This window comes from Rhynchophorus ferrugineus, unplaced genomic scaffold, assembly GCF_030347505.1.
Source record: "Rhynchophorus ferrugineus isolate W39M unplaced genomic scaffold, kcgeb_rfMv2 rfM7, whole genome shotgun sequence".
In the NCBI taxonomy this organism is placed as follows: domain Eukaryota; kingdom Metazoa; phylum Arthropoda; class Insecta; order Coleoptera; family Curculionidae; genus Rhynchophorus; species Rhynchophorus ferrugineus.
In genome coordinates this window covers 28,516,939-28,535,930 of record NW_027472586.1, presented here as the reverse complement: position 1 = coordinate 28,535,930, position 18,992 = coordinate 28,516,939, and the positions used below count along the sequence as shown (strand labels likewise).

At 33.9% G+C, this 18,992-nt stretch overlaps 1 protein-coding gene across 3 annotated transcripts in view; it reads left to right on the top strand.

Moving 5' to 3' along the window:
* The window catches only part of Tgi (Tondu-domain-containing Growth Inhibitor), a 46,240-nt gene extending 28,146 nt beyond the window's left edge, over nucleotides 1–18,094 (top strand). For 2 of the 3 annotated variants that reach the window (XM_076409544.1, XM_076409545.1), the window contains exons 3-6: nucleotides 16,849–17,019; nucleotides 17,084–17,275; nucleotides 17,334–17,461; nucleotides 17,525–18,094. In XM_076409544.1, coding sequence (XP_076265659.1) covers nucleotides 16,849–17,019; nucleotides 17,084–17,275; nucleotides 17,334–17,461; nucleotides 17,525–17,680 — 647 coding nt within the window. In that variant the 3' untranslated portion in view covers nucleotides 17,681–18,094. Of the gene's footprint in view, nucleotides 1–15,978; nucleotides 16,163–16,848; nucleotides 17,020–17,083; nucleotides 17,276–17,333; nucleotides 17,462–17,524 lie in introns of those variants that run through there. The other variant, XM_076409546.1, reaches the window with a different exon arrangement.
* The last annotated feature ends 898 nt before the right edge of the window (nucleotides 18,095–18,992 follow it).

Below are 18,992 nucleotides of genomic sequence, written 5' to 3'. Positions count from 1 at the left end.
AGCGAAAAAATCCAGTTGAAGCAAATACTTGCCTTGATGCCGAGTTTCTGGACACTGCCTCAGGAAAATCAATCATCAAGGATTGGTATGCTAAGATTAGATGTTGTGAACCGAAGACTGTGAACGCAGTGTACGCCCAAAAGAGGTTGTTACCAATAAAAGCATTAAAAAAATTCACAAAATGATTCTAAATGACCGTAAATTGAAATTGAATGAAATAGCAGACACTAAAGATATCAACTGAACGTGTACATCATATCATTCACGAATATTTGGGTATGAGAATGCTCTAAACAAAGTGGGTGCCGCGCGAGCTCACTTTTGACCAAAAACAACGACGAGTTGATGATTCGGAGCAGTGTTTGAAGATGATCAAGAGTAATAAACCCGAGTTTTTGCGTCGATATATGACAGGGGATGAAGCATGTTTCGATCGTTTCACTCCGAAGTCTAATGGACTTCTCTGATTTGAGTGGACTGCACACAATGAACCCGCTTCAAAGCTTGGAAAAACGCAACAGTCGGCAGGCATGGTTATGGCGCCCGTATTTGGGAATTTTCATTGACTACCTTGAAAAAGGAAGGACCATCAACAGCGACTTTTAACTCTTCAACCATCCATAGCGTTATTGCACCGTTTGAAGGACGAAATCGCTGCATTTGAAGAAAAAAATTGGTGCTTCACCAACACAATGCACCGTGTCACAAGACAGTGAAAACGATGGGAAAATACATGAACTGGGCTTCGAATTGCTTGTTCATCTACCGTATTCTCCAGATCTGACTATTTCCTGTTCTCAGATTTCAAAACAATGCTCGCTGCGAAGAAATTTTCGTTGAATTTCGAATGAAGAGGTGATCGCCGAAACTGAGGCCTATTTTGAAGCAAGGGACAAATCGCACTACAAAAATGGTATCGAAAAGTTGGAGGGTCGCTATAATCTCCCTTGAAGGGAATTATATTGAATAAAAAAACTAATTTTGCCAAAAAAATGTGCTTTACTATGGTAGGCCGGGGACTTTTCAATTGACCTGTTACGTCATGTGTTTTTTCCAAAGTGTTTTTGTCGTTGTTCTTTAGGCACACAGGGGCAAAATAAAATGAGCACTACGTTACATATACACATACACATTATAAGAATAATCTGATAATTACTTTTGTGTTAGATATTGAATTCACTTAGTGCAGTTCTACTCTATGAAATGACTTTCTATGGAAACACTCAAATGGGAATCAGGTCATGTTATATTTTGTGTTATAACCGATATACATGATTGAATTGAAATACATAACATGTGTTTACCATTTAGTTTTACGAATATAGAAGGGTTATTTGGCAATAAATATAGGGCTGGAATCAGCAGTATTTATTCTGTCTACATTAGGTAGACCTAAGAAACATTAAGAAGTAAGTATACATATATTTGTGTATTTAAAAAAGTAAGTAAGTTTCTCTAAAGATTGTTTTGAAATAGTTAAATCTTCTATTTCAAGCAGACAAGATGCTATTTATTAGCAAGGCAAGTTACATAACAGGTCAATTCAAAAGTCCCCGACCTACCATAGTAAAACACATTTTTTAATTAAATATTAAATAAATTAGTAAAATTAGTTTTTTTTTATTCTTTTTGTTACAACATAATTCCCTTCAAGAGTGATACACTAATTATAGCGGCCCTCCAACTTTTCGAACCACTGCGTTCACCGTCTTCGGTGCTCATTTGACCATGTCTAAACTTAGCATACCAATCCTTGATGTTTGATTTGATTTTGATGGCTTCGCATGGAATAATTTTCATTGACTACCTGAGAAAAGGAAGGGCCATCAACAGCGACTATTACATAGCGTTATTGGACTGTTTGAAGTACGAAATCGCCGAAAAGACGGCCGCATTTTGAAGGAAAAGAAAGTGCTGCTTCATTAAGGCAATGCACCGTGTCACAAGTCAGTTAAAACAATTGCAAAAATCCATGAATTGGTTTTCCTTCGAATTGCTTCCCCATCCATCGTATTCTCCAGATCTGGCCCCATCGACTATTTCCTGTTTTAGACCTCAAAAGAAAGCTCACTGGTAAGAAATTTTCATCGAATGAAGAAGTAATCGCCGAAACTGAGGCCTATTTTGAAGCAAATGAGAAATCGTATTACAAAAATGGTATCGAAAAGTTGGAGGGTCGCTATAATCACTGTGTACCCTTGATGAGAATTATATTGAATAAAAAAACTAATTTTGCCAAAAAAATGTGTTCCATTGCTCTGTTACGTCATGTGTTTTTTCCAAAGTGTTTTGGTCGTTGTTCTTTAGGCACACAGGTGCAAAATAAAATGAACACTACGTTACATATACACATACACAATATAAGTTGTTAAGCCACCATTTGCCTTAAACAACTGAAACAGATTCTTCACGGAATAGATTCGTACAGTGTGAATAGTTTCCAATAGAAATTGTCCCATTCTTCGATCAAAACATTCGCATTGATTGCTCCATTGAAGTTGGAGATTGAAATCTACTCCCCTCTTTCTGCTCTAAAACACATTTGACATTGAGGAGGTCGATGTATTCATTAGTAGTAATCTGGCCAGTGAGATGAATAAGAGGACCAGCTGAATACTATACGTTGTCGCCCATGTTTGAAATAGGAAGTTGGCAGTCCGCATCGTAGACTTCTTTTAGAGTTTTCCATGTATAACCGTTTGTAGGAACCAATGTAACTAATTATTCATCGGACCATACCACATTCTTTCGATCATCAAGTATTCAGATTTCATGATCGTTGTTACCACTTCTTTCGCAGCTTAATGTTAGTTTCCAAATATCGTAGTCGCGGCACTTCCATGAATGTTAGCTTTGTGGAACTCCCACCGTACTGTTTTTATCGAAAGAGTGTTACTCAAGTACAACAGAACTGTAGTGATAAATTAATTTATATATTAAGATTGTGTTAAGCATGTCTAATGTACGATATAATTAATAAAAATGACTTGTAATTGATACGAGCGTGCATAATATAAGTAACTCTATTTGCTGTTGTCATCAATGAAGCCACGAATTTCCTACGATGTCCGTCCTTCACGGTTCTACAACATTAATTACACCGCCCTCTCTCCACCGGCAGACTGCACCGCCGCGGCTGTATCATGATCTCTTCTCGATTCCGAGGAATTCTGAGTTTTTTTTATTAGAAACCGAGAACTGGGCGGCCATACACTACTTGTCCAACCGCATACCATTCGACCCTCGTAAAAATGCCGCCGAATACCGTCTTCACGCCGTCTCTTTCACGGTATTCCATTATATATCGTACAGTCCCGCTTTTATTAAATTATCTTACTGCAGTGTTACATAAAGGACATTCGAAATTGAGCGATTATTTGGTCATCGAATAAAAACAGACGGCGTTGAGAATTTGCTTAAAGGTTCTTTAATCATATGGCAAGGGGGTTTGGAGGGAGGGGCGAGGGGTGCTTGGAATATGTCTAATTTTTCTTACTAAGAGTAATTATTAGACATTAGGGAAATTTCTATATATTCAACATTTTACAATACAATAAATATAGTAATACGATAAAGTCACGTCCTGAATTATAAAAGGCAAGCTTTGTTTTTATAATATTAACATCTGACTTCTTATAGCCTAATCAACATAAAACTGAAGAAAATTTTTTGATATCACTACGTCATATGTTCTCTCTAAAGTGTCTTGTTCATTGTTCTTTAGACATACGACATAGCGAAATTATATGAACACTATGTTACATATACACGTACACAATATGTATTTATTAATATTAGGTGTTGACCCGCAGGTTGCTTAAACAGTAGAAATTCTTTACGGAATATATTCGTACGGTGTGAATAGTTTCCAACAATCAATCCAACAGAATGTTGTCCCATTCTTCATTCAATGATGTTGGAAATGGAAATCTACTGCCCACTTTCTGCTCCTAAACTTCCACAACGGTTCAATTATAATAGGTCAATTAAAAAAGTCCCCGGCCTGACGCATAGATGACGCTACTAGAATTAAATCCATATGTTTTCAGTTAGCCCTAACCCTCAAAAGATTCGTGTATAAATTTGCAAGCTGTCGGACCATTAGTTTGTGAATTATAGCATTTTGAGTGAAGCAAATTTTGTTATTGTGAAAAAAATGGATAAAAAGGAATCTCGCGTGTTAATAAAATATTGTTTTTTGAAGGGAAATAATACAGTTGCAGCAAAAATTTGGCTTGAGACCGAGTTTCCGGACACTGCCCCAGGAAAATCAACCACCAAGGATTGGTATGCTAAGTTTAAACGTGGTGAAATGAGCACCGAAGACGGTGAACGCAGTGGACGCCCAAAAGAGGTTGTTACCGACGAAAACATTAAAAAATTCCATAAAATGATTTTGAATGACCATAAATTGAAATGGAAGGAAATTCGTAGCACTCTAAAGATATCAATTGAACTTGTACCATATCATTCACGAATCTTTGGGTATGAGAAAGCTCTGTGTAAAGTGAGTGCCGCGCGAGCTCACTTTTGACCAAAAACAACGACGAGCTGATGATTCGTAGCAGTGTTTGAAGATGATCAAGCTTAATAAATCCGAGTTTTTGCGTCGATATGTGACAATGGATTATGTCGCTCCACCATTTCACTCCGAAGCCCAACCGAGTCATCCGACTAGACTGCACACGATGAATCCGCTCCAAAGCGTAGGAAAACGCAACAGTCGGCTGGCAAAGTTATGGCGTCTGTATTTTGGGATGCGCATGAATAATTTTCATTGACTACCTTGAAAAAGGAAGGACCATCAACAGCGACTATTACATGGCGTTGTTGGACCGTCTGAAGGACGAAATAGTCGAAAATCGCATTTGAAGAAAAAGAAAGTGCTGCTTCACCAGGACAATGCACCCTGTCATAAGTCAGTAAAAACGATGGCAAAAATCCATTAATTGGGCTTCGAATTGTTTCCTCATTCACCGTGTTCCCCAGATCTGCCCCCCAGCGATCTCCTGTTCTTAGATCTCAAAAGAATGCTTGCTGGGGAGACATTTTCATCGAATGAAGTGATGATCGCCGAAACTGAGGCTTGTTTTGAAGCAAAGGACAAATTATACTACAAAAATGGTATTGAAAAGTTGGAGGGTGGCTAAAATCAGTGTATCACGCTTGAAGAGAATTATGTTGAATAAAAAAGACTAATTTCGGCAAAAAAAGTGTTTTAGTATGGTAGGCCGGGGACATTTCAGTTGACCTGTTATTGAGATTTGGCGATTGTGCGGGCCAGGCATCATAATCACTAGTCCGAAAAGTGAAGTCGAGATATTCATTAGCCGTAATCTGGCCAGTGACACATTGTTTCAATCATCAAGTGTTTAGATTCGCAGCTTAAGGGTTCTTTAATTATATCGCAAGGAGGTTTTGAATAAAGGGGTGCTTTGATCATTTCTTATTTTTTCTTACAAATAGTAAGAGTCTTCATGGTTCTTACGTAAAATCAACACTTCTTATTATTCATTTTTAACATTTTTCGTTATCTACTTAATTATATCTAACATCAAGACAGTCGCTTTATATTTGTCGATGAAAATATAAAATAAATAAATATCAAAATATTATATATAGGAATGATGTTAGTTTTGATTTTCAGAATATCTTTCAAAACTGCAACATTCAACTATGTTTAGATAGTATTTGAATAGTTTACTAAGTATTTGAAGAACTATTTCAAAACCTACTCAACCCAAAGAAATCATGGGCTATGATTTAATAACCGAACAAGTTTTCTTTTGTTATTTACATCTTAAATTAGATATGCTTAGTACAATCTTACACTAATAAACTAAACAAGTTCATGTGGTTTGGTTCGCTTCAATCTTCTGATATTCTGCGTGTTGTCCAGAGTTGCTTCCACGTTGCTGTGATTAACAACGTTATTTCATGTTTTAAGGCGAAATCTTCTATCATTTCATGTATCCATTTGATTCCGAGGTCATCGTGCAGCTCTTCGTTAGTTACGTAGCGATAAGCATTGGCAAAATAAGCATACCAATCGTAGAACTTTGTTTTGGGTGCGTTGGATTACTAGTTGGTTTGATGTTTTAGTGCAATCCTATATTTACATCCCATAGGTCCAAATAGGTTTTATGATTGACTGATAAACCAATCTCTTTGATTTTAGGTCAAGTTGAGAGTATCTTCCGAATAACTAGTACAGTTGCTTGACTTGAGTCTAATCTGCTCTGCTTTTTGTCTAACATGATGTTTCCTACCATCGAGATATATTTCGAGGTATTTAGCTGATTCTGCTTGAGAAATTCGCCGCAAAGCAAAATTATGTTCTATGGTGTTCATTCTATATTCAGAATTAATAATTTTAATCTTATCGAGCTGATTACAGGCACCAAACGGTCACTATTCCAGTTTAAAATTCAAGCATCAGGACCAATGGCGATGCCCATCACGTTCATAAGTTTCAAAATGGATAGAAAAACCTTCATTAACTAGTTAAATAATTAACAATTTCAATTTTCCATATCCCGGTATATATATATATATATATATATATATATATATATATATATATATATATATATATATATATATATATATATGTATGTTATGGAAGAAAAGTTCAAATTAATGGATTATTGATGATAGTTTCTGACTAATATACAAAATCCTTTTAAGTATCCAATTGGATTCATCCTCATATAGTCGCATTTAATTTATTTTTAGCCTCTGTCAATTTTTTTGACTCTGTTCAATTATTTTGGATTATTTTAAAGTCTACATTGTATGTTTTATTTTGAGGCTTTTTCAAATTTATCTGGCTAATAGTCCTCATATCTTCGTAATTGTCAGCAAGTCATCCAACAAATATAATAGATTTTCAACTGTCACCCTAGTGTGCCTCTTTAGTTAATATATTTTCATGAAATTATTATTCACTATCTAGGTTTGTGTTAGTTCCAGTATTTATTCTTTATTTATTCATTCCTCTTACAATAATAAAAGTATGTTTTTGTATACATATATTAAAAATTCAGTTTCATTTGCATCTTGTAAGCTTCTTCTTCCAACTTACAACATCATTTTTGATCATAATAATGTTTACCCAGACATTAATATATTTTTGGGTCATCATCCCTCATAAAATACTGCATTTCTAGCTCTTGTTGCTCTTGAAATTCGTCTAAAAGAGGTAATGGTTTATGTTTTATTAGACTTGACATATTGAAAGCAATCTTACAGTTTTAAAGAAATACCTCAAAAATACTTCCTGAACTTATTGTTACTATTTATTCAATTTGTCTAAAAATGCAACTAGAAACCTAGTATTTTTATGAATTAAATTTTTCTTGCATGATCGAATTTATGAAACCCACAGCCAAATATTCACACTCGCCTATAGCAAATATAACGATCAAATCTAAAATTTAAAACTGAATCAAAATCAAAATAACTTTAAAATTGAAAAATCTTTCTAAGGACATAATCTTAATTGTCTAAACTATGAAAATATGCAAAAAATGTTTTTTTTTAACTCTCAAAACCCCCTTAATTTCATGTTTATATAAAAGCGATTTTTGCACCGCTGTGTATCATTGGTGCATACCTTTTTTTTCACGCAGACTGTAAACACTCGCGGAGACTACTTAAAATTCCGAACATACTTCATATCTAACATGCATCTTTCCAAATAGGTTGTTAAAAAGAAATTATAGTTAAATTTTACGACCAATAACGATCGCATTCCCAACATTCTCCCATCGTTCTGTCTCTGAGAAAAAGTGCAAATATCTGGCCTAAATTTTGTTGTTTTGTTGATAAACTGTTTTTTTAGGAAGCGACTCGATTTCACTTTAAAATTTATTCTGGAAAATTGAATAACATAAAACTGTTATTACAAAAAAAGAAATTGTACTACTCAGCTGTAATAAATAATTAAATAATAAATTTAATTGCTTTTGTTTTGAGAACTGTAGGTTTCCTTGGATAATGAGATCACATTTATTCGTTGAAGTAGCTTAACAAGAAACCATGATGTAAACTGTTCAGTATTTTCTTTTTATTGTAGCTTATTTTTGTTCTGAAAATCATAATATTGCTTTATATTTGTATAGGAGAATATAGGGTGGGCACGTGATAATTGATAATAGACTATCGGGATTGTTCCGAGGATTTTTATCACTCAAGCTTCCCTGTGAACTTGATTTTGTGCTGAGCTAACACATGGACTGAGAAGTCCTGGGAGTAAAAAAGAAAACGTGTTTCTTTGTTCAAAATTGGCTTTATTCATCAACGTCGTAGTCTCCATCAAGAGACACACAATCATTCCAGCGGCGCTCAATAATACCACTTTTGTAGAACCAACTGTCCACTCAGATGCCGGAGTAAAGTGATGGATCCATGTTTGATCCTTTGTCACATATAGACGCAAAAATTTCGGTTTGTTAGGTTTTAACATGGCCAATCGATGAGCAAACGCAATCAATCGGCACCCGCTTTAAATGGATCTTTCTCATAGTAAAATGCTCATGAAATATAAAACCAACACATTCTTTTGATACCTTTACGATATTAGCTAACTCACGCAACTTCACTTTTTATCGATATATTATTATCGATTAATATCGATCATTCAAAGCTATTTTGTGGTTTTTTAAATGTTTTCTGGTGTTAACACCTCATTTGGATGTCCACTGCGTTCTGCATCATCAATGTCTCTACGACCACGTTTGAAGTCAGCAAAACAATGTTTTATTGTTTTCTTCAAGCCATTGCTTCGCTTGAACGGTATTTTTCGCCACCAAGAAACAGTGTAATATTAAAACACGATGATTTTTTTTGGCTCATTATTTTGAAAATAAGAAAAGTAGTGTCTGTCACTCTTAGCACAGGAACTCATAACCTTATGAGTAGAATATCATGGAATATTAACAGCTTTCTTTAGAGGGTTAGTACTAACTGAAATAGTGGTGAATACAATAAATCTAGCGCCATCTATGTGTTACGCCCAGCACTATTCTGTCTTTTATCAAATTAATTTTATGATGATGTGCTATGAAACTGATCCTCTGTGCAAAATATTTCTTGATAAAATTTATAAAATAAATAATATTCGGCATGCTGATTACGTACTCATTTGCCAAATTGAATTGTCTGTTATAGTTTCCGAGATATAGTTTATCCAAATTTTACATTTTAGGCTCTGTTTTTTCATATGCGCCAATTGTAAAACGGTCTTATGAATTATGGATTTCGTTCCAATTCACACACCAACTTTTTTTAATTAATCTCTTAGAAGGTCAACAATCTGCTCGTGGGCAATAAGTATTGTTATATGATTTCAATTATATATAATATAACCATCCTGACATGTAGTATCACTTCAGTAAGTGATCTACTGTACAACTTATAATCTAAATTTTATTATAGATACATTTCTAACTTACTTTAAAGTCTATCCTAAATATTAAATATTATTAAATCTCACTCTATGTGTCTATTAATCAGTTCGTATGGCAGTATGCGTTTGAGTCTACGCACTTCACTGTCATCGCGCACATTTAACTGTTTGGCGAGTGCATTGGGATGCACTAATAGTCTTTCAGAGTACTTCGCATTAACACTCCGAATCACACTCGTGATTATGAGTTCTATGGGCATATCACGCTGAATCAGTTTGGACAAGTAATATGGGACATCGACGATGACTCGCAACAATTTATTCTGGAACCTCTGGAGGATATCTATGTTAGATTTGCTAGTAGTACCCCACAGTTCAATACCATAGGTCTAAATGGGCTTAAGTATTGACTTATACAGCAAAATCTTATTATCTAATGATAATTTAGATTTACGCCCTATCAGCCAATACATTTGGTTTAGTTTAAGCCCAAGCTGTTTGCGTTTTGTAACTATATGTTTTTTCCATGTCAAACGTCAATCGAAATGCATTCCCAGATATTTAACGTTGTCTGCTCGCGGAAGTTCATGATTATTCATTTTTACTAAGGGACATGTTCTTCTACAAAGGATCAATGCCACACGTTTTCAACGACAATTCGACTTTGTACTCACCAACTAATATTCGTAATGTTCTAACAAATATACTCTTTATGGGTTTTAGATAAATATCTATCTCTGTATCAGTTCATTATAAACGTAGCACAAAACACTTTTTTCGTTTTTTTGATTCAAAATAAAAGATAGAAAGGACTACGCGTATTGATTGAATAGTGGATGGACCGATAACTATTACAGAGACTCTGTATCAAGGAACTCAACTATTATTGACTATTAGTCATCGAAAATCATCAAGATAGGAAATAATCTAATTAAATCAAGAAATAAGCTGTGTATACTATTATGTACAGAATATAATATCGTTCAAATAACATACCTGCTGGGGCTTCTCACGGTGACTCCCATGAGATCTGGATGGTCCAATTTTCACGGACTGTCGCATCAATCAAATTGTTTTTGAGCGGTAACCTGGGTTATGTCTAATTCGATCAATTGCAGTTTACTGGTGTACACACACTTCAAAAACCCAACAAGAAGTTTAGCTTCATGATCCTGCTGGCCAAATCACGTTGCTTATGCGAGAGATAACCATATCTTCAAATCGTTCAAAACTCATTATTTTAGTTCAAAAAGTTACTTATTTATTATTTAACTTTCTTCCGCTAATTTTACGATTAAAATACTTCGGAGTATAATTCTTAAATAAGATAATAAGAAAATTCTTAAAAGAAAGCCAGTTTACCGAAAAGGTTAAAGTACTCGTTCATCCAACTTAGTGAATGAACAGCCTATTTTAATAATCGTTGTAGCTAACTTAATAGATTATAATTAATTTATTATAAATCAGTTGTTAGAATAAAATTACTTTCTAATGGAAATGTTCATCAGATCTTACAGAACATTAATTAGCACCTTTTAAGGATTGTTGTAAATTTAAAAAATGGTTTTAACGATTTATACACAGATCGCAGTTTTGTTTAAGTAGAATTATATATTTAGTCGTAAGTTTCATGATCAAACTACCTCAATGCCAACAATGTTAAATACTACTGATGTCATGTGTAATCGATATGTAATTGGCCTACAAATGGTCGGTTTTTAGTAGCAAGTATGTTGACGTGTAGGGTTTAATTTATTCGAAAACGATTATTACTTTCCTGATGATTATTTTACTTACTTGTTTTGCCCCGAAGCGGAATACTCATTGTCATAAAATCTTGCTGTGCATATGCTGGGATCATTAAGGCATGGTGTGGGCCACTAGAATCAAATGAAGCTCTAACTGCAGGTGTCTGTTGACGTCAATTGAATATGAACAAAGTGAATGTGTTGTTGAAAGACCAATAAGAGCGGCTGGGAATTATACCCCGCTCCAGCGTACTAACCAGGCATTAGCGCCTTCTAATTACAACTTGTTTAGACCGATGCATCATATAATTTAAGGAGGATTACGCAAATCTGCAAGACAAAATCTAAGAGCTGTTTAGGTTTTGCGTCATAATCTTTATGTTTTCTGATCCCATAAATTCGACTTCCTTTTTGTCATTCAACGACACGTTTCTTTACAATTTGGGTAACTATGTTAAACCAGTTATTACATTAAAATAAAAGAGAATGGACTTGACAAATATTATTTTATTTACAAAATTTTATCTGATATACGATCACAAGCACACCAGCTTTTCTTTTTCCCAGTAGGACTTTTCTTTGTATCTTTTACTTCGTATCTCTTCTCTATCTCTTTAGCGTCTTGGTAAAATTGTTTACCTTGCTCTTCACTCACATCTCCAAAAATTTCTGAACAATTTCTGTTGTCAAGGTGTAAATGAAACAAAATGTACTTTTAGACTAATTCAGTCAACTTAAAGCTTGAAATGCTTTTCTGGTTCGACGAAAATACCTTCTGAAAGGCCTGAAAACTTTGAAACTATGCTTGAAGCAATCCAAAGTGCAGCGGTGGTAAAATAAATTTGTGGAGGTACTAATGTTTTTGGAGGGTCAACTTTATGTTCGCTGGACGGCCAACACCTTTTGATATAGTGATTTGCTCGGTCTATGATATACACAACTTATTACCCTAGCAACATGCACACAATTTTAAGATCGTTGCACAGCTGCCAACTATAGTCTTCATATTTTAATTTGCGAATAACCAATTCCAAGTTCATATAGGTTTTTTAGAGGTGTGGCGAAAAATGGCCGTTGTGAGACAGAACTGCTTTAGTGCCTCTTCTTGATTAATCTATGTTTAGTAAGTCTAAGTTTTGCCATTTTGTTATATAATAGTTTTATTTTATTGAATATTAAACTACATTTTCATAAGTTTTCACCTTGTTAGAGACTAGAGCCAGAATTTAATTTGTAAATTTAATTTAATTTTGTAATTTTACGCATAAAGTTGAATATATAACAATATCAATACTCTTATTTTTTTCTAACATTTTTTCTAATATGTTTCTCATTTTGTTAACTCTCATCTTTGATTTACATTATACCGCGTTCGTTATTCAACTGTGCGATTGTTTAGAAGGCATGAGAGGAGACCCGTTTACTCGCGAAAGGAATTTTTCGACCCCGTATCTTCCGAATCAGTTTTGTTTCTTATAACAATCCACCGTCTACATTCTTGACTCGTTACGTCAGTTGTGGTCTGATTGAGGCAACTGAATGAAATACCGGGACCGATCGCTAATATCACGCTCTGTAACGTGCATTGTACAAAAGACGTTAGGAAATTGTGTAAACATTCACATTAGCATTGTTATTTCAAGCTTTTTTGTTCGATTTTGGTCGCTATCACTTTTTTTTATGCCGTGCTCACTAATATTGGCAATTTTAGCATGAGAAAAATACTGATGGTATAATTTAACTATAATTGAGTTGAAATTATTTCATTGTGCTGAAAATTAAACCACAACCGTATTCAGAAATAAATATTACAACCACTGGAATATTGTTTTTCTTAAAACATTACGATTGGGTATCAGTAAAATTATACAAAATACACAAAGATAAAGATATAAGATTTAAAGATAACCTCATTGATGATATTGTTTAATTAATAAAACCAATTTTCCAGATAATATGTTTTAACGGTTTTCGTTTTTACCACTAATAGTGCGATACTTTTGCCCAAAACTCCACTCAACTACAGAACGATTGCCAATTCAATGTCAACCTGTATTCTTTTCTTGCTAATATATTTATTTTCTTGATATGCAAGTTGGTGCCAGTTTGTTGAATGAATTAAGAAGAGAACAGCCTTAAGATCTTCCCGAAATCTTACCGATTATGCCAATTATGAAATGTACACATTACTCATCATATCAGGTCACTAGACACTCGACTGATTTCTACTCGATTGAATCTATACTGCTGTATTTATTGCGCTATGTAACATGTCCCTTTGGACGTATGGGATTGCATTGAAACATCAAACCAACTAGGTATCCAACGGTGCCAAATCAAAGTTCTTTGATTGATTACCAATGCTTATCTCTACATAATCAATGAAGAACTACACCATGACCTCGAAATCAAATGGATTTACTTTATTGATTTCATCTCAAAACATGAAATAAAGTTACTAAGTCACAGCAACATGGAAACGGTATAGCTACCGGACAACACACAGAAAATTGAAGCGAACCAAAATTACATGTACTTATATAGTGTATAAGTATTTAATCTTAACTTTAGCTTAAGTAGTCTAATTTAATTTTAATTTTAGAAATACATACTCATTCTGCTTTTATATTGATGGAGGTACGACGGAATAATCGTAATAAATTAATTGTATATATTAAGATTATACTAAGCATATCTAATCAAAGACGCAAATAAAAAACTGCTCAGGACATACCAGGTGGCACAATTACAACTAAGATCTGATTAAGTTATCCACTCACTATTGTATCACTATATTGACATGTTTTGTTTATATGGAACTACTTTTAGTACACATATGTTGGCCTGTCCGAACATTGGTTTTTTATTTGAATGGAACAATTTATTTCGACAATAAAACAAATACTATAAGATGATCACAATAACATCCAATTAGTGATTTTGTTGTAGTGAATATGTTCTTATAATCTAAAAATATTTAAAAGTTAAACAATTATCCTGGAACATTATCGTACCGCCACCTATCGGGTCCGATTACGGACCTAAACCATTATAGAATCCATATAAACACACAAAATTCAATATATATCCAACCGTTAGTATCATAATTATATATATATATATATATATATATATATATATATATATATATATATATATATATATATATATATAAAGTTGTATGACAACCTCTTTATCAATCAGTATATCAGCAGGAAATGATCATCTTTGAGTAAAATAATTCCAGATAAATATTTCAAAATTAACACTTGTAATAATTAACGCCATAAAAGTTGTTCTTTGTCTGACGCTGAATTCAGTTATGCAAAATCACCTTTTACTACTTAGCTTAATTTTACTACAAACCCACCTGGAGCAAATACAATTATGGTTGAAGACATGGCGCATTAAAGCCAATGAAACCAAATTCCACCCATGTAACGTTTATCCTGCGTAGAAGAACATGTCCACCAGTGAATATCAATCATCGTCAACTCCCCAAGCAGAGCATGTTAAATATCTTGGTATGCACTTTGATCGACACCTAACCTGGAAGAAGCACATACTCTCTGAACGAAAACAACATTAGATAACAAGGTATTGCTCTATGAGTCTATACTCAAGCCTATTTGGTCATATGGAATCCAACTATGGGGCACCGCTAGCAAATCTAACATATCCATCATTCAAAGGGTCCAAAATCAAGTGGTGCGTGCCATTGTTGATGCGCCGTACTATATTTCAAAGGGATACAACGCGATATTCCTCTTGAACCTATAACGAGTGTAATTCAACGTGTTTGTGTGAAGTACTTCGAAAGAGTGTCAGTGAATCCCAGCATACTCGCTAACTAGCTAAATATGCGACGTGATAGTGAAGCGTGTAGATTAAAACGTTTAACACCACCTGATCTGATTACTGGACATATATAGACTTTAGAATAAGCTTTAGAATAAGACTAATTAATTAAAATAATATTTTATACAGGAGATCGCTTAATGAAGTGATTTTCTACATGCCATGTATATATAATATGTCTATATAAGAAATACTTATTGCCAATAGGGCAGATTGTGGAATCACAAAGAGTAAAAAAATATTATTATAGTAATTGTTATATTATATGTTTGAGGTGTCAAAACCAATCAAGCAAATAGTTATAGATAGAGCATGTACTCCATCAATTTTCTCAAGAATACCTTTGTACAGTATATAGTTATTACTTTCTAGGTCTTTTTTCTTCATAAAATAACAGAACATATTTAATGCAGCAAGACTTTTTTTTAAGATAAAAGAAAAGCATTATTGACTGTATATATTATTCTATGTCTAATCTGTTAAGTAAAAAAATAGATGTCTCACTGTCAACAACATTTATTACTAAGGCAGCCAGCTGTTTTCCGAAACAGCAAGAACTTATTCATACATCCATTTCTATTTTGACGTCCCTTGTATATATCGAGTGGTCTTTTTCAACCAACTTATAGCGAGGTTTGATCGGGACCATGAGGAATCACCGTGGCGTAATCTGAAAAAAAACAAAGAGAGACAGAACGAAAAAAAGACATCGCCGCGGAACCGGTCAAAAACATCGTCACGAACGAATAGAGTCCTTATAGCCGATCGTCATAGCGTCGTCGACGCAGAAAGCGCACGAAAAAAACTAATTAAATATACCTGGTCGCGCTCTCTACCTGTTTCCGATCTTATGAATGAACTCCGTCGTTTTACTATTCACGGGCATTTACAACCGAGTTACCTCAGTAAGCCGCCTTACCCTTCCGTAGCGAGATCCAGTGATCGAACGGATTTTCAGTGAGACTTGATTGGCGAATCGGCGTTAGTGTGTTTCCCGTGGATTTCTTTTTACGCCCGTCCGAGATGGAAGTGCCCTATTTCGTGAAAGAACTGTTGGAATTGTCGCTGATGATTCGTAATCGAGAATTCTTCAGTGATTATCATCTGAAGCAGAGGACCGCGTTCTGGCAGCCTTGGTTAGATAAAGGTAGTGCTATGATGTAACAACATTTTTTATTGTTTCAGCTTGCTGCGTAAAAAAGTACCCATTAATCAGTACCGATGAAAAGTAATATCTCAGTATTATTATCAATATTTTTTGCGACAATAATGAGCACTATATATATATATATATATATATATATATATATATATATATATATATATATATATATATATATATATATATATATATATAAAGCAGCGAAAATGCTTTGTAATATAATATACTATATAATACTATAGCAACATGCTTCAATACAAAAAATAGTTGTTGCTGTATTGTTTAAACATATAAGTACAATCATTTATTGAAATGTGTTGTAATATCTAAAAATAAGAGGTATCACAAATAATATCATAACATTCAATAACATCCGGTAACATAAGTTACATTACTCGGTATATTTTTGATATTCCAAATAGTAGGAGATAAGCCTCCTTACCATGTCTACTGATAGTACTAGAAAAGGATTTACAACAGGATTTTTATTTTTTTTGTCTTTTTGCTCTTTCCTTTTCTATTAATTAGTCTTGGAGTAATTAGCCTCGTTATAACTTGTTTTGATTTTTTCTAATTTCAACAGTGAATTTAAATAACGTCCCCTAATAAATTGTATATATGTAACATTTTACAAATATTATTGCAATCCTCATAATAAATTTTATTTTCAGAGGAACCAAATAAACAGAACAAACAAACAACGAAATGGAAACGAGATCGCAGGCGATTACCCGAATATTCTAGGAAATCGGATCCGAAAATCCCGGAGGTTCTTGGAGTCGAACCGTCCAGTCCTGAAGCCAGTATATCCAATGGGACTAGTCATTTGGTGCATCTCAATGGTAGGGCTGGTATTATTAATGTATATTCACTTATGTTGAAGTTATTTGGTGTTCTGTTATATAGGTGCTCAGACAAAGAAAGATGTTGATTCGGGTCATGGAGATACTCCATTGGACATGAGCGTGAGACAGAGGGGGTTACCACCATCCTATGATCAGACTATGAGCAACCCAGGTTATAGATCACCTTACAAAACTATCGTTATATATAATGGTGCCCCACCACTACCTAATGTCCGAGATGAACTACCTTATGGTAATGTGGAAAATTCACTGATATTGTTCCATTATTTAATATTTAAATCTAATTACAGGAATATCTATGTGTGAACCAGACATAGAAGAACATTTCAGAAGGTCTCTAGGTAAAGATTATCATACACTCTTTCAAAATAGTAACACTGCCAAAGAAGAGGAACCCCCAGCTAAACCACCACCAAAGGTAGGTCAAACCAATAGCTCTTGTAAGGCGAAAAACTGATCAGTAGTATTAATTTTATTTCAGACCACATCAAATGTGGTTGAATTTATGGATGAGGCTGGTTTGAGTGTGGATGATCATTTTGCCAAAGCTCTTGGTGATACATGGAAGAAACTGAACCAGAAGGAGGAATTGAAAGGCAGGGAAAGTGAGAGCAATTTACTATCAGCAAAAAATTAGATTGTAGAAATTCAAGAAAATATCTAGCATTGACCTATTAAGTGTGATTTAAGATTATGTAAAATTTCTTGTAGGGAATATTATTGATAAGTTGTAAAAGCTTTTTTTTTGTTGGTGGAGTTAAGAGCTCTTTATTCAACCAGAATCATATAGATTGGTAATTAAAAGTACCTAATTGAATAACTACTAGAGAATATATTATATAGGTTTTGTCTCTATAATGTTAAGAGATTGGTTTGTAAATATTTTTGTACATATTTATATTAGAAGTAGTATTTATAATATTGAATAATTGTTAAGAATTATGCAACATTATATGTTGTTGAAATATTTCACTCAGTTAAGTGTAAATATACTGATTCTTTTGTCATTAATATTAATCAATGTGGAGAATTAAATAAGACTAGTAGACAATTGATTTTTGTTTCATTTCTATATTTTATATTGTTTATATTTGTTTGTGTTATCGTCGACATTAAAGGATTTGAATGGAATTATAATAATAGAGAAACAATAATTTCCTTCGCCATATTATAATTAAACTAAAGAAATTTTAATAGAATTATTGATAACCTTTCACGATTATTCCAGGGTATATTGACGCATTTTACTCACTATATTGAAGTCATTTTCTAAATTTATCAACCCGATGTAGACCTAAATCTAATTTCTCCACTGGAAGTTGCCACTGAAATTGATAACCTCAATCCTAAAAAGGCACCTGGTATAGATGACATTTCACTTGGATTATTGAAAGAACGGCCACGAAAAGCAATCATCATGTTGACATATATATTTAATGCCTGTTTAATGCTGAATCATGTCCCGGAATGCTTTAAAGTTGCACAAATAATTATGCTCAAAAAACCTGACAAACCTGCAGAACAAGTCGAATCTTACAGACCTATTTCGCTACTACCTGCAATATCAATGCTATTTGAGAAGCTGATATATAAACGTGTTAAACATTTGGTAACAATACCAGATTTCCAGTTTGGTTTTCGAAATCGCCATTCAACTATCGATCAAGTGCACAGAGTAACTGCGGCTATGGAAAGAGCGTTTGAAGAAAAGAAATACTGCCCTGCAATATTCCTGGATGTCTCACAAGCTTTTGATCGGGTTTGGCATTTGGGATTAATCTGTAAGATGAGCAAATTGTTACCGTGTACTATTGTCAATTGCTTGAGTCATATTTATTCGGAAGAAAATTTAGAGTATCGCACGAAATGGCGTTCTCGACATTTAAAAATATCTCGGCTGGAGTTCCACAAGGTAGCGTCTTAGGACCTCTCTTGTATCTGCTCTACAC